Source organism: Buteo buteo, chromosome 32 (genome assembly GCF_964188355.1).
Source record: "Buteo buteo chromosome 32, bButBut1.hap1.1, whole genome shotgun sequence".
Lineage (NCBI taxonomy): Eukaryota > Metazoa > Chordata > Aves > Accipitriformes > Accipitridae > Buteo > Buteo buteo.
The window spans coordinates 1,975,234-2,001,389 of NC_134202.1; the positions used below are offsets into that span (position 1 = coordinate 1,975,234).

General features: G+C 48.2%; 1 protein-coding gene across 1 annotated transcript; it reads right to left on the reverse strand.

The window, feature by feature from the left end:
- Positions 1 to 904: 904 nt before the first annotated feature.
- LOC142026305 (uncharacterized) lies at positions 905 to 5,809 on the reverse strand. Its single transcript, XM_075019279.1, has 7 exons — positions 5,654 to 5,809; positions 5,108 to 5,179; positions 4,552 to 4,647; positions 4,280 to 4,351; positions 2,564 to 2,671; positions 1,603 to 1,750; positions 905 to 1,416 (listed from the first exon to the last, which is right to left on the reverse strand). The coding sequence occupies exons 3-7, from the start codon at positions 4,553 to 4,555 to the stop codon at positions 1,038 to 1,040; spliced, it is 711 nt and encodes a 236-aa protein (XP_074875380.1). The 5' UTR covers positions 4,556 to 4,647; positions 5,108 to 5,179; positions 5,654 to 5,809; the 3' UTR covers positions 905 to 1,037.
- Positions 5,810 to 26,156: the final 20,347 nt, after the last annotated feature.

Below are 26,156 nucleotides of genomic sequence, written 5' to 3' on the forward strand. Positions count from 1 at the left end.
CCCAGCCCAGCACCCACACCCCGAGGGGATGGAGTCAGGCCCTCTCAGGAGACACCTGAACCTTGTTCTCCCCCTTTGCCTTTTCTCCAGCATGGGCACCGCTTGCACTCCCCCGGTTTTCAGGACTTGTCTCCCACTTATGGCTCTCTGCAAGACTGCTCAGTACCTGGATTCTTTTGAAAAAAATCATACATCCAGGCGTGGTGGGCTTCCCCGGGGCTGGCCATGGGTTGCTCTGCACAGGGGGAGGAGCGCTGGGAGGAGGTGCTCGTACTGCCCAGCAAGGCAGCCTAGAACAATGTTCTGCCTGGCTGCTGTACCGTTCAGTCACAACTGCAGAGCAGAATTGTGATAAGACTGGGTTTGAGGTCCGTCCTGTGCGTCATCTGACATGCTCCGAGAAGACCCTCGCGAGTCAGGCCTCCACATCAGCCTTAACAGGATCCACTGTATTTGGCCAGTGTAACTTTAGATGTACTCCAAAAGTGTTCCTCCCCTTTGCTGACAGTCTGCAAAGCTTAACCCATTTCTTTTTACACTATTACTAATATTTCGTTATACTCTGTTCCATTTTTAATGCTAGCCTGGTTACCCATATCACATTCCTTCCACTCCTTCTCCCACCCAGCCCCACTCCAGCTTTCCGCTCATTTATCATCCCAACGCTGCTCCAGCCCCGCAGCCTCTGCCACCCCGTCAGCCCTCCTTGATGCGCTCAGCGCTGGCTGGCCATCCTTTCCAGCACTCCCTTCCCTCTCTGCCCAGTCCATCCTCATTCAGGGCAGCATCCCCAGTCAGCTCAAGGATAACCCTTCGCACCTCACGTCCCACCAGCACGTCCCCATTCCGGTGGGTGAAAGCCTTCTTGACAGCCCCAGCTGGGAAACCAGGCTGATGCTGGGACAAAGGGGTCCCTCACTGGAGCGCAGGTCTCTGACAGCTTCTCTCACAGATCCAGCACTGGTCCCAGCTCTGTGCATTATACCCCGACGGAAACGGCCAAAACAGCCAAGGCCAAAACGTTTTTTTTATTTACTCTAAAAAGACTCATCTTCTGAGGTACAGTATCCCTGTTGGAACTGGTGACAGGGACACCAGAAGGGGTTAGGCTGAGGTGAGTCGAGAGAAATCGAAGTGTCCAGTGAAGAGGTATCGTCGGTGAAAGAGCAGCTGGGACAAGCGGGCAGAGGTGAGGGGTCTGCGCTCACGCTCCTGTACAGCTGCATGAGGTCTGCCACAAAAGGCCGTGGTGATGGGCTGGAGCTGATGTTGAAAGTCCCATTTTCTTGAGCAACCTCAACTTTTCTTGTTCCTTCTCCTGACTCTGCTTTGCCTTTATCTCTAGTTGGGTCTTCACTTTTCCAGGCAGAGTCGGTATCAGCTTGTCCCAGTGCTGCTTCATCTCCCTGGCTCCTTCTGTAGAAATGGGTTTCAGAAAAGACTACTCATTGATATGAATTAAGAGGCCAGGTAAAAAAATCTTACAGCAGAAATCTCAGCAGAGTACTGCCAGCAGCTGCCTTGGCACTCCAGGATACTCTAACTGCAAATACCCCATTGCCAACTGCTGCAATAACTAACTCTGGGGAAAAGCCAACTCACGGGTCTCTCTTCCTCAGCCGTGAAATGACTATGCAAGATCCAACTAGCCCAGACAGCACCACAGCCAAGGCTACTGCGGACACTGGGATATAGTACTTGTGCAGCAATTCGTGACCAGCAGCCTCAGACCTTCTCCCAGCATCTGCCCCTGCAGGAGAAAAGACAACGCCACACATTACTGTGCTCTGCGCTATGGATAGTCTCACAGTGTACTTCACATGCCCAAGAGATTTGTTTTTCAGTGGTTGGTGCCTCTGGCTCCGGTGTCTTAGCGCCAGAGGACAAGAAGGATTGCTTAAACTTCTCGGGGAGAAGAGCCCACGTGCCAGCGAGCAGTTGCACCAGCACTACCTGTCTGTTCCTCCGGGCTGCAGACCAGGGCTGTGTGCTGGGGACCTGCAGTTCAACCAACGAACAACGAACGGCACTGCAGGGGTAGAGCAGAAATGCTCCTGTTTTCCCAAGTGGACATCTCCTGAGCACTCCCTTTCAGGACGTCCCAGAGGCTGAAAGATGGGATCCAGCCCATGGGCTATTGCCTGGCTCCTGCAGTGCCACCTGCTTGTCACCCCCGGCCCCGATGCACACATTGCGGGAAGGCTGGCCCCGGGAGAGCGTGGTGCAGGGCCAGGTTGTAGCCCTCAAATGGCCTCATGCCCAAAAGGGCAAAGTTCCTAAATTCCTGGGAACTGGGTGCGGCAGGAGGTGAGCAATCTCTAACCACGTCCAGAGAGGTCTACGAGCATCTCTCTGGCACGCTGCTGGCAATAACCTCCACACACCAGAGACGACAGTCGTCCTCAGAGAGCCACTCCTGGCTTCTTTGACAACACCTTCTCTGCACTAACACTTCCAGGTTTGGCTGCTGACATGATGTGCAAGAGCGGGCTCCGGGGGAAGAGCCTGCAGGCACACAGTGATTCTGACTGGTGACACCGGATGACCAGGGGACAGCAATTACCTGGCATGCCAGTCTCTTGCATTGCCTCTCTTTCTTCATCAGAGACTGGCACAGCGTGCCTGCTTCCCTTCTGAAAGGCCTCCTTCTGCACAGTCTCACGGTTGGTCTCTGTAGAAAGAAAGCGGCACAATTAGAAGCAACCATTCCTCATCAGGAAGACGATATCTTCACGAGGCAATACTCTCCAAATACATTAATAAAGCTCAGAAACAAAGCCTGGGCTTTTGGGAGTGCATCTAGTCCAACGAATGTGACGTTCACAGAGAAAAAATTAAGCACATGACACTTTTCACTCTACCGATACAGACAGCAAAGCCTGACCTGCTGGGAAAATGGGAAATTGCACCTGTGATCATCTTGTTCACATTACATGTACTGCATTTTTGGCAAACTGCAAGATGATGCTAAATTGCTTCCTCCAAAGAGGATGGGAAAAAGCCGCAGCCAGCTCAGCTGGGGAAAGAGGCCTTCTGAGAAGCACATCCACCACGCCAACTCCAGCACACGGGAAGGGGAACAGACACACATGGTGGACTGCACCCCAAGCTCTTGCAACCATGTTCTGGGCACTTTCACAAGCGGCAGTGAAGTCCCCCAAAACAAGAGGAAAACCACAGCCAAGTTTTCTGAAACACAACTAGAAATGGAGAGCTAAACCACCCAAGACTGAATTAACTGAACGATCCACTTAAGGCCACCTTCAAGTGAGGTGTCCGGCCTCAAGCTGGGTGTCCGGCTGCGACCCACCCCTGACTCCAAGGTGTCACAGAGAGTCCTCAGACATCAGGGAGAGCGAAGGGGCTGGACCAGGCTGTGAAGCCTGGGCTGCTCCAATCCCAGCCGGAGGATCAATCCTGCCTGCAGCCCAGGCAAAGCCTGCTGGTCCCAGCGATTGAAATCTGCCTGCGCATCGGCTCCACAAGCCAAGGGCCCCCTCCCCTCCAGCGACTGGCAGGGTGCTGGCCCTCTCATGGCTCATGAGCAATTAGCTCCTCCGCACGTGCCTCACATGCTCCGGGAGCAGCATCAACAGTCACACTCATCCTACCACAGCTGTCAGTCTGTAGGCTGAACGTCAATCACAAACAAATGCCTGCGGAATCAGCGTCTGCACCTGACTTCCAACATTAGGAAAGGGCGGCCAAGATTTCTTGGGACATCATTCCTGCTTTGAACTTGCCCAGCCGCAAACTGGGCTGTGTTGAACACAAATTTTGAACACAAATTCAGCACACACTGGTTCCTAACATCTGGATACCAGCATCTGCACAAAGCAGCTCTGACCAGTAATGGTACAACTGGGGCAGCAGCTGCCTCTGGGACTCAGCCAGAACCACAACGGGTAGCAGACGCTGTGCTGGGCCATCTCTGTGGCTCATCAGCCCAGGCAAGGCATGAAATCGAGTGCCATTGCAGTGAGGCTCTGACTGATCCCTTCCTCCTGTGCAGGCTACAGCACATCCACACATGAATCTAAAACCTCACCTTCCCAAGCCGTACGGTTAACAGTGAAATACATTAACCAGGTGCTGCTTTCTCCAAGTCTTTCGGGATTTCCTTTGGAACTGCAGATATCTTTTGGGAATAGTTCCCTATTTTAGCTTTATACTTTTGTCTTTGAGGACATTAACAGGAAGTATGAAGGTAAATGTCACATGAATAAAATATGGAAAATGAGCGCTTATTCTGTCAAGTCAATAAAGACTGACTACTCACCCCTGGGATGCCAGCTGGGATTCAGCCCAGGATTCAGACCAGGAGCTGGAAAAGCCCTCCATCTGGCCACATCTGCAACCAAACACCCACGAGAGGTTACCATCACGTGTTCTGATCCACATCGTCATAACCGAGTAGCAGAATGTGCAAGGGGATCACGTAATGTCACGGCACGCACATGCAGGTCTGTATTCTCACACCTGCAGAGGCACCTGGCTGACATTCGGACTTTGAGCTGGCAGCTCTCAAAGAAGCGAAAAGCCATGACGTACCCATGCGACCTGCCTGTGGGTCAGCCCTGGAACCCAGCCAGGAAGCTGGATAACCATCGCCTGCAGAAGCTGGATAACCATCGCCTGCAGCCACATCTGTAAATGAACATAGAACAGAGCGGCTCCCGTGAAATACTTCAACATACTTCTTCAGATCTGAATGACAGTGAATGCAATTCAAACACAGGATTACTCCAGAGCACTCCTCTCTCCCTTCCACTCAGGAGCATCTTGCAAACATTTACCAGGTGCGTGCAGTGGCCACTAACCAGGCATGGAACTGTCGGGAGACACGACTCCCTGGAGCTCACACCAGCTCCAAAGAACAACCCCGACGTGCCCGCTGGCTTTGCGGCCAGCCCTAGAAGCAGTGCAGGGGCGGAGAGGCTGTCAAAGACAGTTTAGCAAGGCAGAGCGCCCTGGGGCACATCACTGAGCCAGACCCATTCCCTCTCTGCTCTTCTGTGTGCCTGAGCATCAGCCAAGAAAGTAGTAAGCTAAATTTCACAGGAACAGAAAATGAAAATGTAAAAGCCCATTCACTGAAGGGCCTTACCTGTGGGATCGCCCCAAGGCTCACGGACAGGCTCAAGTTGAGAAGTCAAGTAGCCCCTGTCTCCACGGACAGCTGTAACCAAGCAGAGACGAAAAACGTTCCCATCGCATGTTGTGATCTACCTCTTCCTTAGTGACCCGCAGGGACTGGAAGGGGGTCAGGCAACAACACGGGACCCAGACGCGGGCTGAGATGTCCAAAGCTGCAGAAGGACCTGGCTGGGACCTGGCAGCTTTCAAACCTCTGTCTCCAGCCCATGTGCAACACCCCTCAAGGACCAGATGGACAGACATACGGCCTCTCAGGGCTTTCTCACCAGACCTCTCACACACACAAAAGGAAGCCCACACTAAAGTGGGAGCATGTAGCCCCAGAGGAAAAAATGATCATTCACGATTCTTACAGAGAAGAGCCTGCTGGCCTTCTTACAGAGAAGAGCCTTCAGCCTGGAAGGCTGAACTACCACAACAAAACATTAACAAATAACAAACCAAATATTAAAAAATACAAAAGGCCAATAACAAATGAAGACTGAATACTTCTTACCTCTGGGATTTCCCCCAACCTCAGGAACAGGATTCCACTGAGCATCTTGATCAACATGGACTGCGGAAACCAAACAGGTAATCAAACACAGGTGTGTGGTGGTGCTGCCCCCTGAGCCACTCTGAGACCTCAGGATAAACCATGGATGCTTTGGGAAACCCCCCTATTGTGCTGTTATCTTGGTTGTAAGTGCAGCGCCTTTAGGGCACCAGGCAGCCCCTGGCCACCCCTGGGCCATCTGCTGCCCGAACTATGTATCAGAATGACTCAGCACAAATTGTGGCCAGAATGTAAAATAATGACCAAAGCCAATCATCTCGAGACCCTATAAACACCGATCCAAGGCGAGACCTTTGGAGCTCTCTGGGACTGCAGCGGGCTGTGTGACCCAGCATGCCCCCTGAGCTGGGACGCCGCCCAGGGTAGATTTTGCGAGGATTGAAAGATTGTCGTCCATCAACGGTTTCGCGAGGACTTAAGGGCCTGATTGCGTGAGCTTTACTGACCGTCCATTGACGAATGCTGGCACATAAATGCGAGTGATTCATGAAACTCATGAAAGGGAAATTTTAATCATAGGTTAACCTCGGGGCGGGGGGGGGGGGCGTAAAATTTGGTTCAGAACTGTTGTATCTGTGCGTGTGCATTTGGAGTTTGGTTTGGAACTATTTCGCCTGTCTGTGTGTGGTTCAGTACCGTCTTCTCCGTCTGTGCCCATGTGTGATTTGATTTAACCTCCACCTGTGTGCAACCCTGCTGCAAGTTTCAGGTGATCCTTGCCATTTTCGAATCTTTAAGTCGCAGATTTCATTGTAACAAATTCCATCGTAACAAATTCCATCAAATCACTCTGTTAAACTGGCTGAGGAAGCCAACACCAAGAACCGGAGGAAAAAGCGATTGCCCACACTTCTTGGGGACAAGAGCCTGTGAAAGGCTGCGCCAACGCTACTCCTGCGTGTTCCTCTGGGCTGGGGACCTGCGGGTCATCCAAGGGGAGCAGGGCTGCAGGACTAGAGCAGAAATGCTCCCATTTTCCCGAGCGGACGAGTCCTGAGCATGCCCCTCCGGGACGTCCCCGAGGCTGAAGGCCAGACCCACAGCTCTGGGCACAGCTGCAGCCAGCCCAGGGAGAAGCGCTGCCGCGGGCTGTCGCCTGGCTCCCGCAGCACCACTTACTCGCCACCCCCGGCCCAACACACATACTGGGGGCAGACTAGGCCAGGCAGCAGGGAGGGCCCCGCAGGGACTCAGCGCCAGGTTTCTTACCCTGCACCGCCGCTCCCAGCTCCCCTGCTCGCCCAGAAAATGCCCCCGAAGCAGCTGCAGCCCCTCTATGCCTCCCCACAGGGTGTCTGCCTGGCTCACTCAGCCTGGCCCAGCTGCTCTCCCAGACCCAGCCCTAGCCCTGGCCCCACTGCTGCCCCGCTGAGGTGCGGTGGATGCCACACTGCCCTGCTCGGAGCTGGGTGCTGGCCCCCTGCCCGCCTGCCTACCTGCTCCCCACGCTCGGATTGGTGCAGCCTGGGCGTCCCAGGCTTGCAGAGCCAGCAGGAAGAGGCAAGCAAGGACCACGGTCTCCCAGGCTTGCACCATGCTGCTACTGCCGCTGCTGCCGCAGTGTTGCCCGCAGCTGGCACAGCACAGCATGTCAAAGTGGGGCTCTGTGACCTCACAGCCCTGTTGGCCACCCCCTCCACCAGGCCTCCCCAGCGCAGCCCCGCTGCCAGGGCATTACTGAATTGGCACACTATGGCATCTCCTGGTTCTACACGAGTGTGGAAGAAGCAGCAGTGGAGGAGGGTGGACCTATCTGGGGAGGCAGCACAGCGTCTAGGAGCACACAGGCACTCAGGTCTTGCTTCCCAGAAATCGGTCAAGACCAAGAGCTCCATAGGAAGACTGCATAAAAAAGCCAACTGCAAGTGCTTTTACTTGCCACCAACTCCTGTGCAGCGTCCCGAGGAGCAAGAAGCGCAGACCAAGAAACCTTCCTTCAAGCGAAGGCCTGCAGCCTGCTGTTTGAGCAAGAGGCAGAGAGCACTAGCTGAGAACAACCTCTGCTTTAACTACACCTAGCTCTGCCACCTACCCAAGGAGACCAGCTCCTAATGATCCCTAGCCCTAAAACCACAGATCTTCCCTAGGGCAATGCTAAGGAAATACCAGAGCACAGGGACACCTGGTCATTCAGTTTAAGCTGATGGGGAGGACACAGGACTAGAAGGAGAACACTAAGATGAGGGAGAAGACTGAGGAGCCGAGAAAGAAAGGCTAGAGAGATGGAGAAATCGAACAGGGACGAGGTGCCCTGCAGAGAGGAGGAGGAAGACAAAGTAGGGGTGAGGAGCAGGACAGAGAGATGGGGACAGAAAGAGGAAGAAGGAAGGGGAGACAGACAGGGACAGGAAGTAGGATGTACAGATGGAGAGAGAAAACGAAGGACAGGGAGAAAGACAAAGGGACTGAGAAATAACGAGAGGGTCAGATGTGGACAAAGAGACTGAGAAGGGGGGGAAACCAGCAATGGGCTGGAGGACAGAGACAGGGGAAGAGGACAAGAGGGCTGAGAAGCAGGAAAGAGGAAGAGAGGACAAATAAAAGGGAGAGGCAGCTGGACAGCGGTGTATAGCAAGAAAGGATGGGACAGGCAGCAGGACAGAGAAATAAAGACAGAACAGATGGGGCCAGGGAGCAGGACAGAGGTGGAGAGAGAAGCTGCAGGGACAGAGGGATAGAGAGAAGAAAAAGACAAGAAGAAGGGTGGGGGACAGGGCAAGATGGTAACAGGGAGCAGTAAGTACATGGATCATCAGAGAAAGACAGGGAGAGGGAGCAGGACAAGGTGATAGAGAGAGAGAAAAAAGGGACAGGGAGGAAGGACAAAGAGAAAGAGAGGCCAAAAAAACAGAGACAGGGAGCAGGACACAGAGGCAAAAAAGCTGGCGTTGGGCAGCAGGACAGAGAGATGGAGAAGGAAAAAAGAGCATTGGGCTGCAGGACAGAGATGGAGTGAGAAATAACAGTGACAGGGAGCAGGAGAGAGTGACTAAGAGAGGGCAAAACCTGAAGAAGGAGCAGAGCACAGAGGTAGAGGGCAGCTGGAAGACTCGGGGAGAAGAACAGAGAACCAGAGAGAGAATGAGAGGAGTAGGGAGCAGGAGAGAGAGATGGAGCAGAAGGGGGGAAAGATGGGCGGCAGAACAAAAGGAAAGAGAGACAAGGACAGGGGCAGGGAGCAGGACAAAGGGGTGAAAGAGGCAACAAATAGTGATGTGCTGCAGGACTGAGATGGAGGAAGTAAAAAATAGACAAAGGGGGCAGGCCAGAGTGACAGGGACAGAAAAAAGGAACAGGGAGCAGGACAGCACGGGAGGAAAAACCAACCGTGATGGGCAGCAGGACAGAGAGATGGAGAAAAGAAAAATACTGCGCAAGAGAGAGGGGAAAGAAGGGACAGACAGGGGGATATAGTGAGAAAGGATGGGCCAGGGAACGGGACAGAAAAGATGGGGGCAAGAAAAAGGACAGAGGGACAGCAAGAGCAAAAAAAGGGACAGGGGTCTGGACAGAGATGGAAAAAGAAGCAGCAGGGAAAGAGGAAGAGAGGCAGAAAGAGGGGGAGGGGGCAGGAGAGAGAAAGAAAAACAAGGACTGGGGGCAGGATAGAGATTGCAAAAAAAGCCTGGGGTGGGCAGCAAGATGGAGAGGGAGCAAAAAAGAATAGGGGCAGGGGGCAGGCCAGAAGGATATAACGAGAAACACTGGGGCAGGGAGCAGGCCAGAGTGACAGACAAGAAGGAGGACAAAGAGAAAGACAGGGACGGTGAGCAGCACGGAAGGATGGAGAAAGCAAAAGAGGTATCAGGAGCCCTGCAGGGAGGTGGAGGAAGGGGAAAAACCCCAAAGTGTCAGGGAGCAGCAGAGAGGGACAGAGAGATAAGAGATGGGCAGGAAGAAGGACAGGGACAGTGGCATAGGGAATGAAAAAAGACAGGGATGAGCAGGACAGAGCGACAGAGAGAAAGAAAGAGAAGCAGAAGGAGGGGGGGGTGGGGCAGGCAGATAAGGACACAGAGCGAGACATACAAGCAGAGAGAGACAAAGGACAAGGAACAGGCCAGAGAGACTGTGAAAATCAGAGCGCGATGCAGATCTGGACAAAGAGTCAGAGAAGACAGCAACAGCAATGGGCTGCAGGGCAGAGAGAGGGGAAGAAAAAAACAGAGGGGCAGGGAGGAGGAGAGAGGGACAGCAAGGAACCAAAAGGGACAAGTAGAGCAAAAGAGAAAGAGGGGCCTGGAGAAAAGAGAGGGACAGGGAGCAGGACACAAAAATAGAGATAGGGGAAGAGGTCCAGGGAAGTGAGAAAAAATTACACAGAGAGAAAGGGGAGGGGGCAGGGAGGTACTGAGGGGCACAGAAGAGGGGTGACATGGCCCCAAGGGCCTGGGCCTCACCGGAGCTCTGACTCTCTGCATTACCAGGCAAACTTTACAGTTCTGGCACTTCCATCTCTCTCTGTGTGTCCTTTCCTGCACAGTGAGCCTTTGGCTGTCAAAATGTGGGGTTTGGAGCCTAAATGTGGCTTTGTAAGACAAGAGTAAGACTTTGGAAACTAAAAATGAGGCTTTGGAGCGTAGAAATGTGGCTTTGGACTCGAACAATGCAGCTTTCCACTTAAAATGCTGCTCTGGGCCCTTAAAATGCATCTTTGAACCTCCAAATATGCAATCCCTGGAACTTTGGACCCTCCAAAGGAGGGCTTGGACCCTCCAGAGGTGGCTCGGACCCTAAGGATGCCTGTCTGGATACTAAAAAAGAGGCTTGGACCCTGAAATAAGACTATGCAAACTAACAGTGAGCCTTTGGCTGTCAAAATGTGGGGTTTGGAGCCTAAATGAGGCTTTGCAAGACAAGAGTAAGACTTTGGAAAGTAAAAACGAGGATCTGGAGACTAGAAATTTAGATTTGAATTCTATAAAGTGGCTTTGAGCCTTCCAAATCAGACTTTGGGCTTAAAAATGATGCTCTGGGCCCTTGAAATGTATCTTTGAACCTTAAATGCGCAAACCCTGGAACTTTGGACCCTGCAAAGGAGGGCTTGGACCCTCCAGAGGCGGCTCGGACCCTAAGGATGCCTGTCTGGATGCTAAAAAAGAGGCTTTGGAGCCTGAAATGAGACTATGCAAACTAACAGTGAGCCTTTGGCTGTCAAAATGTGGGGTTTGGAGCCTAAACGTGGCTTTGTAAGACAAGAGTAAGACTTTGGAAAGTAAAAATGAGGCTCTGCACCCTAGAAATTTAGATTTGAATTCTATAATGTGGCTTTGGGCATTCCAAATCAGACTTTGGGCTTAAAAATGATGCTCTGGGCCCTTGAAATGTATCTTTGAACCTTAAATGCGCAAACCCTGGAACTTTGGACACTCCAAATGAGGGCTTGGACCCTCCAGAGGCAGCTCGGACCCTAAGGATGCCTGTCTGCATGCTAAAAAAGAGGCTTTGGAGCCTGAAATGAGACTATGCACACTAACAATGAGACTTTGGCCATAAAAATGTGGGGTTTGGAGCCTAAAATGTGGCTTTGTAAGACAAGAGTAAGACTTTGGAAAGTAAAAATGAGGCTCTGCACCCTAGAAATTTTGATTTGGAGTCGACCAATGAAACTTTGGACCTTTCAAATCAGACTTTGGGCTTAAAAATGATGCTCTGGGCCCTTGAAATGCATCTTTGAACCTTCAAATATGCAAACCCTGGAACTTTGGACCCTCTAAATGAGGGCTTGGTCGTCCAGATGTGGCTCGGACACTAAGGATGCCTGTCTGGATGCTAAAAAAGAGGCTTGGACCCTGAAATGTGACTATGCAAACTAAGAGTGAGCGTTTGGCTGTCAAAATGTGGGGTTTGGAGCCTAAAATGAGGCTTTGTAAGACAAGAGTAAGACTTTGGAAAGTAAAAATGAGGCTCTGCACCCTAGAAATTTAGATTTGGACTCGACCAATGAGGCTTTGGACCTTTCAAACTAGACTTTGGGCTTAAAAATGATGCTCTGGGCCCTTGAAATGCATCTTTGAACCTCAAAATATGCAAACCCTGGAACTTTGGACCCTCCAAATGAGGGCTTGGACCCTCCAGAGGCGGCTCAGACCCTAAGGATGCCTGTCTGAATGCTAAAAAAAGAGGCTTTGGAGCCTGAAATGAGACTATGCACACTGACAGTGAGCCTTTGGCTGTCAAAATGTGGGGTTTGGAGCCTAAATGAGGCTTTGTAAGACAAGAGTAAGAATTTGGAAAGTAAAAACGAGGATCTGGAGACTAGAAATTTAGATTTGAATTCTATAAAGTGGCTTTGGGCCTTCCAAATCAGACTTTGGGCTTAAAAATGATGCTCTGGGCCCTTGAAATGTATCTTTGAACCTTAAATGCGCAAACCCTGGAACTTTGGACCCTGCAAAGGAGGGCTTGGACCCTCCAGAGGCGGCTCGGACCCTAAGGATGCCTGTCTGGATGCTAAAAAAGAGGCTTTGGAGCCTGAAATGAGACTATGCAAACTAACAGTGAGCCTTTGGCTGTCAAAATGTGGGGTTTGGAGCGTAAAATGAGGCTTTGTAAGACAAGAGTAAGACTTTGGAAAGTAAAAATGAGGCTCTGCACCCTAGAAATGTGGCTTTGGACTCGACCAATGAGGCTTTGGACCTTTCAAATCAGACTTTGGGCTTAAAAATGATGCTCTGGGCCCTTGAAATGCATCTTTGAACCTCAAAATATGCAAACCCTGGAACTTTGGACCCTCCAAATGAGGGCTTGGACCCTCCAGAGGCGGCTCAGACCCTAAGGATGCCTGTGTGAATGCTAAAAAAAGAGGCTTTGGAGCCTGAAATGAGACTATGCACACTAACAGTGAGCCTTTGGCTGTCAAAATGTGGGGTTTGGAGCCTAAATGAGGCTTTGTAAGACAAGAGTAAGACTTTGGAAAGTAAAAACGAGGATCTGGAGACTAGAAATTTAGATTTGAATTCTATAAAGTGGCTTTGGGCCTTCCAAATCAGACTTTGGGCTTAAAAATGATGCTCTGGGCCCTTGAAATGTATCTTTGAACCTTAAATGCGCAAACCCTGGAACTTTGGACCCTGCAAAGGAGGGCTTGGACCCTCCAGAGGCGGCTCGGACCCTAAGGATGACTGTCTGGATGCTAAAAAAGAGGCTTTGGAGCCTGAAATGAGACTATGCAAAATAACAGTGAGCCTTTGGCTGTCAAAATGTGGGGTTTGGAGCCTAAAATGAGGGTTTGTAAGACAAGAGTAAGACTTTGGAAAGTAAAAATGAGGCTCTGCACCCTAGAAATTTTGATTTGGAGTCGACCAATGAAACTTTGGACCTTTCAAATCAGACTTTGGGCTTAAAAATGATGCTCTGGGCCCTTGAAATGCATCTTTGAACCTCCAAATATGCAAACCCTGGAACTTTGGACCCTCCAAATGAGGGCTTGGACCCTCCAGAGGCGGCTCAGACCCTAAGGATGCCTGTGTGGATGCTAAAAAAAGAGGCTTTGGAGCCTGAAATGAGACTATGCAAACTAACAGTGAGCCTTTGGCTGTCAAAATGTGGGGTTTGGAGCCTAAAATGAGGCTTTGTAAGACAAGAGTAAGACTTTCGAAAGTAAAAATGAGGCTCTGGAGACTAGAAATTTAGATTTGAATTCTATAAAGTGGCTTTGAGCCTTCCAAATCAGACTTTGGGCTTTAAAAATGATGCTCTGGGCACTTGAAATGCATCTTTGAACCTTAAATGCGCAAACCCTGGAACTTTGGACCCTCCAAAGGAGGGCTTGGACCCTCCAGAGGTGGCTCAGACCCTAAGGATGCCTGTCTGGATGCTAAAAAAAGAGGCTTTGGAGCCTGAAATGAGACTATGCAAACTAACAGTGAGCCTTTGGCTGTCAAAATGTGGGGTTTGGAGCCTAAAATGTAGCTTTGTAAGACAAGAGTAAGACTTAGGAAAGTAAAAATGAGGCTTTGGACCCTAGAAATGTGGCTTTGGACTCGAACAATGTGGTGTTCCACTTTAAAAATGATGCTCTTGTCCCTTAAAATGCATCGTTGAACCTTAAAAGCACAAACCCTGGAACTTTGGAAGCTCCAAAGGAGGGCTTGGACCCTCCAGAGGTGGCTCAGACCCTAGGGATGCCTGTCTGGATGCTAAAAAAGAGTCTTTGGACCCGGAAATGGGACTATGCAAACTAACAGTGAGCCTTTGGCTGTCAAAATGTGGGGTTTGGAGCCTAAATGTGGCTTTGTAAGACAAGAGTAAGACTTTGGAAAGTAAAAATGAGGCTCTGCACCCTAGAAATGTGGGTTTGGACTCGAACAATGCGGCTTTCCACTTAAAAATGATGCTCTGGGCCCTTAAAATGCATCTTTGAACGTTAAAAGCACAAACCCTGGAACTTTGGACCCTCCAAAGGAGGGCTTGGACCCTCCAGAGGTGGCTCGGACCCTAAGGATGCCTGTCTGGATACTAAAAAGGAGGCTTGGACCCTGAAATGTGACTATGCAAACTAACAGTGAGCCTTTGGCTGTCAAAATGTGGGGTTTGGAGCCTAAATGTGGCTTTGTAGGACAAGTGTAAGACTTTGGAAAGTAAAAATGAGGATCTGCACCCTAGAAATTTTGATTTGGAGTCGACCAATGAAACTTTGGACCTTTCAAATCAGACTTTGGGCTTAAAAATGATGCTCTGGGCCCTTGAAATGCATCTTTGAACCTCCAAATATGCAAACCCTGGAACTTTGGACCCTCCAAAGGAGGGCTTGGACCCTCCAGAGGTGGCTCGGACCCTAAGGATGCCTGTGTGGATGCTAAAAAAAGAGGCTTTGGAGCCTGAAATGAGACTATGCAAACTAACAGTGAGCCTTTGGCTGTCAAAATGTGGGGTTTGGAGCCTAAATGTGGCTTTGTAAGACAAGAGTAAGACTTTGGAAAGTAAAAAGGAGGCTCTGCACCCTAGAAATTCTGATTTGAATTCTATAAAGTGGCTTTGGGCCTTCCAAATCAGACTTTGGGCTTAAAAATGATGCTCTGGGCCCTTAAAATGCATCTTTGAACCTCCAAATATGCAAACCCTGGAACTTTGGACCCTCCAAATGAGGGCTTGGTCCTCCAGATGCGGCTCGGACACTAAGGATGCCTGTGTGGATGCTAAAAAAGAGGCTTTGGAGCCTGAAATGAGACTATGCAAACTAACAGTGAGCCTTTGGCTGTCAAAATGTGGGGTTTGGAGCCTAAAATGAGGCTTTGTAAGACAAGAGTAAGACTTTGGAAAGTAAAAATGAGGCTCTGCACCCTAGAAATTCTGATTTGGACTCGACCAATGAGGCTTTGGGCCTTCCAAATCAGACTTTGGGCTTAAAAAAGGTGCTGTGGGCCCTTGAAATGCATCTTTGAACCTCCAAATATGCAAACCCTGGAACTTTGGACCCTCCAAATGAGGGCCTGGACCCTCCAGAGGCGGCTCAGACCCTAAGGATGCCTGTGTGGATGCTAAAAAAAGAGGCTTTGGAGCCTGAAATGAGACTATGCAAACTAACAGTGAGCCTTTGGCTGTCAAAATGTGGGGTTTGGAGCCTAAAATGAGGCTTTGTAAGACAAGAGTAAGACTTTGGAAAGTAAAAATGAGGCTTTGGACCCTAGAAATGTGGCTTTGGACGCGAACAATGTGGCGTTCCACTTAAAAATGATGCTCTTGTCCCTTAAAATGCATCGTTGAACCTTAAAAGCACAAACCCTGGAACTTTGGAAGCTCCAAAGGAGGGCTTGGACCCTCCAGAGGTGGCTCAGACCCTAAGGATGCCTGTCTGGATGCTAAAAAAGAGGCCTTGGATCCTGAAATGAGACTGTGCAAACTAACAGTGAGCCTTTGGCCATAAAAATGTGGGGTTTGGAGCCTAAAATGTGGCTTTGTAAGAAAAGAGTAAGACTTTGGAAAGTAAAAATGAGGATCTGCACCCTAGAAATTTTGATTTGGAGTCGACCAATGAAACTTTGGACCTTTCAAATCAGACTTTGGGCTTAAAAATGATGCTGTGGGCCCTTGAAATGCATCTTTGAACCTTCAAATATGCAAACCCTGGAACTTTGGACCCTCCAAAGGAGGGCTTGGTCCTCCAGATGCGGCTCGGACACTAAGGATGCCTGTCTGGATGCTAAAAAAAGAGGCTTTGGAGCCTGAAATGAGACTATGCAAACTAACAGTGAGCCTTTGGCCATAAAAATGTGGGGTTTGGAGCCTAAAATGAGGCTTTGTAAGACAAGAGTAAGACTTTGGAAAGTAAAAATGAGGCTCTGCACCCTAGAAATTCTGATTTGGACTCGACCAATGAGGCTTTGGGCCATCCAAATCAGACTTTGGGCTTAAAAAAGGTGCTGTGGGCCCTTGAAATGCATCTTTGAACCTCCAAATATGCAAACCCTGGAACTTTGGACCCTCCAAATGAGGGCTTGGACCCTCTATAGGCGGCTCGGACCCTAAGGATGCCTGTCTGGATGCTAAGAAAAGAGGCTTTGGACCCGGAAATGAGACTATGCAAACTAACAGTGAGCCTTTGGCTGTCAAAATGTGGGGTTTGGAGCCTAAAATGAGGCTTTGTAAGACAAGAGTAAGACTTTGGAAAGTAAAAATGAGGCTTTGGACCCTAGAAATGTGGCTTTGGACTCGAACAATGCGGCCTTCCACTTAAAAATGATGCTCTGGGCCCTTAAAATGCATCTTTGAACCTTAAAAGCACAAACCCCGGAAATTTGGAAGCTCCAAATGAGGGCTTGGACCCTCCAGAGGCGGCTCAGACCCTAAGGATGCCTGTCTAGATACTAAAAAAGAGGCTTGGACCCTGAAATAAGACTATGCAAACTAACAATGAGCCTTTGGCTGTCAAAATGTGGGGTTTGGAGACTAAAATGAGGCTTTGTAAGACAAGAGTAAGACTTTGGAAAGTAAAAATGAGGCTCTGCACCCTAGAAATTTAGATTTGAATTCTATAAAGTGGCTTCGAGCCTTCCAAATCAGACTTTGGGCTTAAAAATGATGCTCTGGGCCCTTGAAATGCATCTTTGAACCTTAAATGCGCAAACCCTGGAACTTTGGACCCTCCAAAGGAGGGCTTGGACCCTCCAGAGGCGGCTCGGACCCTAAGGATGCCTGTCTGGATGCTAAAAAAAGAGGCTTTGGAGCCTGAAATGAGACTATGCAAACTAACAGTGAGCCTTTGGCCATAAAAATGTGGGGTTTGGAGCCTAAAATGTGGCTTTGTAAGACAAGAGTAAGACTTTGGAAAGTAAAAATGAGGCTCTGCACCCTAGAAATTTAGATTTGAATTCTATAAAGTGGCTTTGGGCCTTCCAAATCAGACTTTGGGCTTAAAAATGATGCTCTGGGCCCTTGAAATGCATCTTTGAACCTTAAATGCACAAACCCTGGAACTTTGGACCCTCCAAATGAGGGCTTGGTCCTCCAGATGCGGCTCGGACCCTAAGGATGCCTGTCTGGATGCTAAAAAAGAGGCTTTGGAGCCTGAAATGAGACTATGCAAACTAACAGTGAGCCTTTGGCTGTCAAAATGTGGGGTTTGGAGCCTAAAATGAGGGTTTGTAAGACAAGAGTAAGACTTTGGAAAGTAAAAATGAGGCTCTGCACCCTAGAAATTCTGATTTGGACTCGACCAATGAGGCTTTGGACCTTTCAAATCAGACTTTGGGCTTAAAAATGATGCTGTGGGCCCTTGAAATGCATCTTTGAACCTCCAAATATGCAAACCCTGGAACTTTGGACCCTCCAAATGAGGGCTTGGACCCTCCAGAGGCGGCTCGGACACTAAGGATGCCTGTGTGGATGCTAAAAAAAGAGGCTTTGGAGCCTGAAATGAGATATGCAAACTAACAGTGAGCCTTTGGCCATGAAAATGTGGGGTTTGGAGCCTAAAATGAGGTTTGTAAGACAAGAGTAAGACTTTGGAAAGTAAAAATGAGGCTCTGCACCCTAGAAATTTTGATTTGAATTCTATAAAGTGGCTTTGGGCATTCCAAATCAGACTTTGGGCTTAAAAATGATGCTCTGGGCCCTTAAAATGCATTTTTGAGCCTCCAAATATGCAAACCCTGGAACTTTGGACCCTCCAAATGAGGGCTTGGACGCTCCAGCGGCGGCTCGGACCCTAAGGATGCCTGTCTGGATGCTAAGAAAAGAGGCTTTGGACCTGGAAATGAGACTATGCAAACTAACAGTGAGCCTTTGGCCGTAAAAATGTGGGGTTTGGAGCCTAAAATGAGGCTTTGTAAGACAAGAGTAAGACTTTGGAAAGTAAAAATGAGGCTCTGGAGACTAGAAATTTAGATTTGAATTCTATAAAGTGGCTTTGGGCCTTCCAAATCAGACTTTGGGCTTAAAAATGATGCTGTGGGCCCTTGAAATGCATCTTTGAACCTTAAATGCGCAAACCCTGGAACTTTGGACCCTCCAAAGGAGGGCTTGGACCCTCCAGAGGTGGCTCGGACCCTAAGGATGCCTGTCTGGATGCTAAAAAAGAGGCTTTGGACCCGGAAATGAGACTATGCAAACTAACAGTGAGCCTTTGGCTGTCAAAATGTGGGGTTTGGAGCCTAAAATGTGGCTTTGTAAGACAAGAGTAAGACTTTGGAAAGTAAAAATGAGGCTCTGCACCCTAGAAATTTAGATTTGAATTCTATAAAGTGGCTTTGGGCCTTCCAAATCAGACTTTGGGCTTAAAAATGATGCTGTGGGCCCTTGAAATGCATCTTTGAACCTTAAAAGCACAAACCCTGGAACTTTGGACCCTCCAAATGAGGGCTTGGACCCTCCAGAGGCGGCTCGGACCCTAAGGATGCCTGTCTGGATGCTAAAAAAAGAGGCTTTGGAGCCTGAAATGAGACTGTGCAAACTAACAGTGAGCCTTTGGCCATAAAAATGTGGGGTTTGGAGCCTAAAATGAGGCTTTGTAAGACAAGAGTAAGACTTTGGAAAGTAAAAATGAGGATCTGCACCCTAGAAATTTTGATTTGGAGTCGACCAATGAAACTTTGGACCTTTCAAATCAGACTTTGGGCTTAAAAATGATGCTGTGGGCCCTTGAAATGCATCTTTGAACCTCCAAATATGCAAACCCTGGAACTTTGGACCCTCCAAATGAGGGCCTGGACCCTCCAGAGGCGGCTCAGACCCTAAGGATGCCTGTGTGAATGCTAAAAAAAGAGGCTTTGGAGCCTGAAATGAGACTATGCAAACTAACAGTGAGCCTTTGGCTGTCAAAATGTGGGGTTTGGAGCCTAAAATGAGGCTTTGTAAGACAAGAGTAAGACTTTCGAAAGTAAAATTGAGGCTCTGCACCCTAGAAATGTGGCTTTGGACTCGACCAATGAGGCTTTGGACCTTTCAAATCAGACTTTGGGCTTAAAAATGATGCTGTGGGCCCTTGAAATGCATCTTTGAACCTCCAAATATGCAAACCCTGGAACTTTGGACCCTCCAAAGGAGGGCTTGGACCCTCTATAGGCGGCTCGGACCCTAAGGATGCCTGTCTGGATGCTAAGAAAAGAGGCTTTGGACCCGGAAATGAGACTATGCAAACTAACAGTGAGCCTTTGGCTGTCAAAATGTGGGGTTTGGAGCCTAAAATGAGGCTTTGTAAGACAAGAGTAAGACTTTGGAAAGTAAAAATGAGGCTCTGCACCCTAGAAAATTAAATTTGAATTCTATATTGTTGCTTCGGGCCTTCCAAATCAGACTTTGGGCTTAAAAATGATGCTCTGGGCCCTTAAAATGCATCTTTGAACCTTAAAAGCACAAACCCCGGAAATTTGGAAGCTCCAAATGAGGGCTTGGACCCTCCAGAGGCGGCTCAGACCCTAAGGATGCCTGTCTAGATACTAAAAAAGAGGCTTGGACCCTGAAATAAGACTATGCAAACTAACAATGAGCCTTTGGCTGTCAAAATGTGGGGTTTGGAGCCTAAAATGAGGCTTTGTAAGACAAGAGTAAGACTTTGGAAAGTAAAAATGAGGCTCTGCACCCTAGAAATTTAGATTTGAATTCTATAAAGTGGCTTCGAGCCTTCCAAATCAGACTTTGGGCTTAAAAATGATGCTCTGGGCCCTTGAAATGCATCTTTGAACCTTAAATGCGCAAACCCTGGAACTTTGGACCCTCCAAAGGAGGGCTTGGACCCTCCAGAGGCGGCTCGGACCCTAAGGATGCCTGTCTGGATGCTAAAAAAAGAGGCTTTGGAGCCTGAAATGAGACTATGCAAACTAACAGTGAGCCTTTGGCCATAAAAATGTGGGGTTTGGAGCCTAAAATGTGGCTTTGTAAGACAAGAGTAAGACTTTGGAAAGTAAAAATGAGGCTCTGCACCCTAGAAATTTAGATTTGAATTCTATAAAGTGGCTTTGGGCCTTCCAAATCAGACTTTGGGCTTAAAAATGATGCTCTGGGCCCTTGAAATGCATCTTTGAACCTTAAATGCACAAACCCTGGAACTTTGGACCCTCCAAATGAGGGCTTGGTCCTCCAGATGCGGCTCGGACACTAAGGATGCCTGTCTGGATGCTAAAAAAGAGGCTTTGGAGCCTGAAATGAGACTATGCAAACTAACAGTGAGCCTTTGGCCATAAAAATGTGGGGTTTGGAGCCTAAAATGAGGCTTTGTAAGACAAGAGTAAGACTTTGGAAAGTAAAAATGAGGCTCTGCACCCTAGAAATGTGGCTTTGGACTCGACCAATGAGGCTTTGGACCTTTCAAATCAGACTTTGGGCTTAAAAATGATGCTGTGGGCCCTTGAAATGCATCTTTGAACCTCCAAATATGCAAACCCTGGAACTTTGGACCCTCCAAATGAGGGCTTGGACCCTCCAGAGGCGGCTCGGACACTAAGGATGCCTGTGTGGATGCTAAAAAAAGAGGCTTTGGAGCCTGAAATGAGATATGCAAACTAACAGTGAGCCTTTGGCCATGAAAATGTGGGGTTTGGAGCCTAAAATGAGGTTTGTAAGACAAGAGTAAGACTTTGGAAAGTAAAAATGAGGCTCTGCACCCTAGAAATTTTGATTTGAATTCTATAAAGTGGCTTTGGGCATTCCAAATCAGACTTTGGGCTTAAAAATGATGCTCTGGGCCCTTAAAATGCATTTTTGAGCCTCCAAATATGCAAACCCTGGAACTTTGGACCCTCCAAATGAGGGCTTGGACGCTCCAGCGGCGGCTCGGACCCTAAGGATGCCTGTCTGGATGCTAAGAAAAGAGGCTTTGGACCTGGAAATGAGACTATGCAAACTAACAGTGAGCCTTTGGCCGTAAAAATGTGGGGTTTGGAGCCTAAAATGAGGCTTTGTAAGACAAGAGTAAGACTTTGGAAAGTAAAAATGAGGCTCTGGAGACTAGAAATTTAGATTTGAATTCTATAAAGTGGCTTTGGGCCTTCCAAATCAGACTTTGGGCTTAAAAATGATGCTGTGGGCCCTTGAAATGCATCTTTGAACCTTAAATGCGCAAACCCTGGAACTTTGGACCCTCCAAAGGAGGGCTTGGACCCTCCAGAGGTGGCTCGGACCCTAAGGATGCCTGTCTGGATGCTAAAAAAGAGGCTTTGGACCCGGAAATGAGACTATGCAAACTAACAGTGAGCCTTTGGCTGTCAAAATGTGGGGTTTGGAGCCTAAAATGTGGCTTTGTAAGACAAGAGTAAGACTTTGGAAAGTAAAAATGAGGCTCTGGAGACTAGAAATTTAGATTTGAATTCTATAAAGTGGCTTTGGGCCTTCCAAATCAGACTTTGGGCTTAAAAATGATGCTGTGGGCCCTTGAAATGCATCTTTGAACCTTAAAAGCACAAACCCTGGAACTTTGGACCCTCCAAATGAGGGCTTGGACCCTCCAGAGGCGGCTCGGACCCTAAGGATGCCTGTCTGGATGCTAAAAAAAGAGGCTTTGGAGCCTGAAATGAGACTGTGCAAACTAACAGTGAGCCTTTGGCCATAAAAATGTGGGGTTTGGAGCCTAAAATGAGGCTTTGTAAGAAAAGAGTAAGACTTTGGAAAGTAAAAATGAGGATCTGCACCCTAGAAATTTTGATTTGGAGTCGACCAATGAAACTTTGGACCTTTCAAATCAGACTTTGGGCTTAAAAATGATGCTGTGGGCCCTTGAAATGCATCTTTGAACCTCCAAATATGCAAACCCTGGAACTTTGGACCCTCCAAATGAGGGCCTGGACCCTCCAGAGGCGGCTCAGACCCTAAGGATGCCTGTGTGAATGCTAAAAAAAGAGGCTTTGGAGCCTGAAATGAGACTATGCAAACTAACAGTGAGCCTTTGGCTGTCAAAATGTGGGGTTTGGAGCCTAAAATGAGGCTTTGTAAGACAAGAGTAAGACTTTCGAAAGTAAAATTGAGGCTCTGCACCCTAGAAATGTGGCTTTGGACTCGACCAATGAGGCTTTGGACCTTTCAAATCAGACTTTGGGCTTAAAAATGATGCTGTGGGCCCTTGAAATGCATCTTTGAACCTCCAAATATGCAAACCCTGGAACTTTGGACCCTCCAAAGGAGGGCTTGGACCCTCTATAGGCGGCTCGGACCCTAAGGATGCCTGTCTGGATGCTAAGAAAAGAGGCTTTGGACCCGGAAATGAGACTATGCAAACTAACAGTGAGCCTTTGGCTGTCAAAATGTGGGGTTTGGAGCCTAAAATGAGGCTTTGTAAGACAAGAGTAAGACTTTGGAAAGTAAAAATGAGGCTCTGCACCCTAGAAAATTAAATTTGAATTCTATATTGTTGCTTCGGGCCTTCCAAATCAGACTTTGGGCTTAAAAATGATGCTCTGGGCCCTTAAAATGCATCTTTGAACCTTAAAAGCACAAACCCCGGAAATTTGGAAGCTCCAAAGGAGGGCTTGGACCCTCCAGAGGTGGCTCAGACCCTAAGGATGCCTGTCTGGATGCTAAAAAAGAGGCCTTGGATCCTGAAATGAGACTGTGCAAACTAACAGTGAGCCTTTGGCCATAAAAATGTGGGGTTTGGATCCTAAAATGTGGCTTTGTAAGAAAAGAGTAAGACTTTGGAAAGTAAAAATGAGGATCTGCACCCTAGAAATTTTGATTTGGAGTCGACCAATGAAACTTTGGACCTTTCAAATCAGACTTTGGGCTTAAAAATGATGCTGTGGGCCCTTGAAATGCATCTTTGAACCTTCAAATATGCAAACCCTGGAACTTTGGACCCTCCAAAGGAGGGCTTGGTCCTCCAGATGCGGCTCGGACACTAAGGATGCCTGTCTGGATGCTAAAAAAAGAGGCTTTGGAGCCTGAAATGAGACTATGCAAACTAACAGTGAGCCTTTGGCCATAAAAATGTGGGGTTTGGAGCCTAAAATGAGGCTTTGTAAGACAAGAGTAAGACTTTGGAAAGTAAAAATGAGGCTCTGCACCCTAGAAATTCTGATTTGGACTCGACCAATGAGGCTTTGGGCCATCCAAATCAGACTTTGGGCTTAAAAAAGGTGCTGTGGGCCCTTGAAATGCATCTTTGAACCTCCAAATATGCAAACCCTGGAACTTTGGACCCTCCAAATGAGGGCTTGGACCCTCTATAGGCGGCTCGGACCCTAAGGATGCCTGTCTGGATGCTAAGAAAAGAGGCTTTGGACCCGGAAATGAGACTATGCAAACTAACAGTGAGCCTTTGGCTGTCAAAATGTGGGGTTTGGAGCCTAAAATGAGGCTTTGTAAGACAAGAGTAAGACTTTGGAAAGTAAAAATGAGGCTTTGGACCCTAGAAATGTGGCTTTGGACTCGAACAATGCGGCCTTCCACTTAAAAATGATGCTCTGGGCCCTTAAAATGCATCTTTGAACCTTAAAAGCACAAACCCCGGAAATTTGGAAGCTCCAAATGAGGGCTTGGACCCTCCAGAGGCGGCTCAGACCCTAAGGATGCCTGTCTAGATACTAAAAAAGAGGCTTGGACCCTGAAATAAGACTATGCAAACTAACAATGAGCCTTTGGCTGTCAAAATGTGGGGTTTGGAGACTAAAATGAGGCTTTGTAAGACAAGAGTAAGACTTTGGAAAGTAAAAATGAGGCTCTGCACCCTAGAAATTTAGATTTGAATTCTATAAAGTGGCTTCGAGCCTTCCAAATCAGACTTTGGGCTTAAAAATGATGCTCTGGGCCCTTGAAATGCATCTTTGAACCTTAAATGCGCAAACCCTGGAACTTTGGACCCTCCAAAGGAGGGCTTGGACCCTCCAGAGGCGGCTCGGACCCTAAGGATGCCTGTCTGGATGCTAAAAAAAGAGGCTTTGGAGCCTGAAATGAGACTATGCAAACTAACAGTGAGCCTTTGGCCATAAAAATGTGGGGTTTGGAGCCTAAAATGTGGCTTTGTAAGACAAGAGTAAGACTTTGGAAAGTAAAAATGAGGCTCTGCACCCTAGAAATTTAGATTTGAATTCTATAAAGTGGCTTTGGGCCTTCCAAATCAGACTTTGGGCTTAAAAATGATGCTCTGGGCCCTTGAAATGCATCTTTGAACCTTAAATGCACAAACCCTGGAACTTTGGACCCTCCAAATGAGGGCTTGGTCCTCCAGATGCGGCTCGGACCCTAAGGATGCCTGTCTGGATGCTAAAAAAGAGGCTTTGGAGCCTGAAATGAGACTATGCAAACTAACAGTGAGCCTTTGGCTGTCAAAATGTGGGGTTTGGAGCCTAAAATGAGGGTTTGTAAGACAAGAGTAAGACTTTGGAAAGTAAAAATGAGGCTCTGCACCCTAGAAATTCTGATTTGGACTCGACCAATGAGGCTTTGGACCTTTCAAATCAGACTTTGGGCTTAAAAATGATGCTGTGGGCCCTTGAAATGCATCTTTGAACCTCCAAATATGCAAACCCTGGAACTTTGGACCCTCCAAATGAGGGCTTGGACCCTCCAGAGGCGGCTCGGACACTAAGGATGCCTGTGTGGATGCTAAAAAAAGAGGCTTTGGAGCCTGAAATGAGATATGCAAACTAACAGTGAGCCTTTGGCCATGAAAATGTGGGGTTTGGAGCCTAAAATGAGGTTTGTAAGACAAGAGTAAGACTTTGGAAAGTAAAAATGAGGCTCTGCACCCTAGAAATTTTGATTTGAATTCTATAAAGTGGCTTTGGGCATTCCAAATCAGACTTTGGGCTTAAAAATGATGCTCTGGGCCCTTAAAATGCATTTTTGAGCCTCCAAATATGCAAACCCTGGAACTTTGGACCCTCCAAATGAGGGCTTGGACGCTCCAGCGGCGGCTCGGACCCTAAGGATGCCTGTCTGGATGCTAAGAAAAGAGGCTTTGGACCTGGAAATGAGACTATGCAAACTAACAGTGAGCCTTTGGCCGTAAAAATGTGGGGTTTGGAGCCTAAAATGAGGCTTTGTAAGACAAGAGTAAGACTTTGGAAAGTAAAAATGAGGCTCTGGAGACTAGAAATTTAGATTTGAATTCTATAAAGTGGCTTTGGGCCTTCCAAATCAGACTTTGGGCTTAAAAATGATGCTGTGGGCCCTTGAAATGCATCTTTGAACCTTAAATGCGCAAACCCTGGAACTTTGGACCCTCCAAAGGAGGGCTTGGACCCTCCAGAGGTGGCTCGGACCCTAAGGATGCCTGTCTGGATGCTAAAAAAGAGGCTTTGGACCCGGAAATGAGACTATGCAAACTAACAGTGAGCCTTTGGCTGTCAAAATGTGGGGTTTGGAGCCTAAAATGTGGCTTTGTAAGACAAGAGTAAGACTTTGGAAAGTAAAAATGAGGCTCTGCACCCTAGAAATTTAGATTTGAATTCTATAAAGTGGCTTTGGGCCTTCCAAATCAGACTTTGGGCTTAAAAATGATGCTGTGGGCCCTTGAAATGCATCTTTGAACCTTAAAAGCACAAACCCTGGAACTTTGGACCCTCCAAATGAGGGCTTGGACCCTCCAGAGGCGGCTCGGACCCTAAGGATGCCTGTCTGGATGCTAAAAAAAGAGGCTTTGGAGCCTGAAATGAGACTGTGCAAACTAACAGTGAGCCTTTGGCCATAAAAATGTGGGGTTTGGAGCCTAAAATGAGGCTTTGTAAGACAAGAGTAAGACTTTGGAAAGTAAAAATGAGGATCTGCACCCTAGAAATTTTGATTTGGAGTCGACCAATGAAACTTTGGACCTTTCAAATCAGACTTTGGGCTTAAAAATGATGCTGTGGGCCCTTGAAATGCATCTTTGAACCTCCAAATATGCAAACCCTGGAACTTTGGACCCTCCAAATGAGGGCCTGGACCCTCCAGAGGCGGCTCAGACCCTAAGGATGCCTGTGTGAATGCTAAAAAAAGAGGCTTTGGAGCCTGAAATGAGACTATGCAAACTAACAGTGAGCCTTTGGCTGTCAAAATGTGGGGTTTGGAGCCTAAAATGAGGCTTTGTAAGACA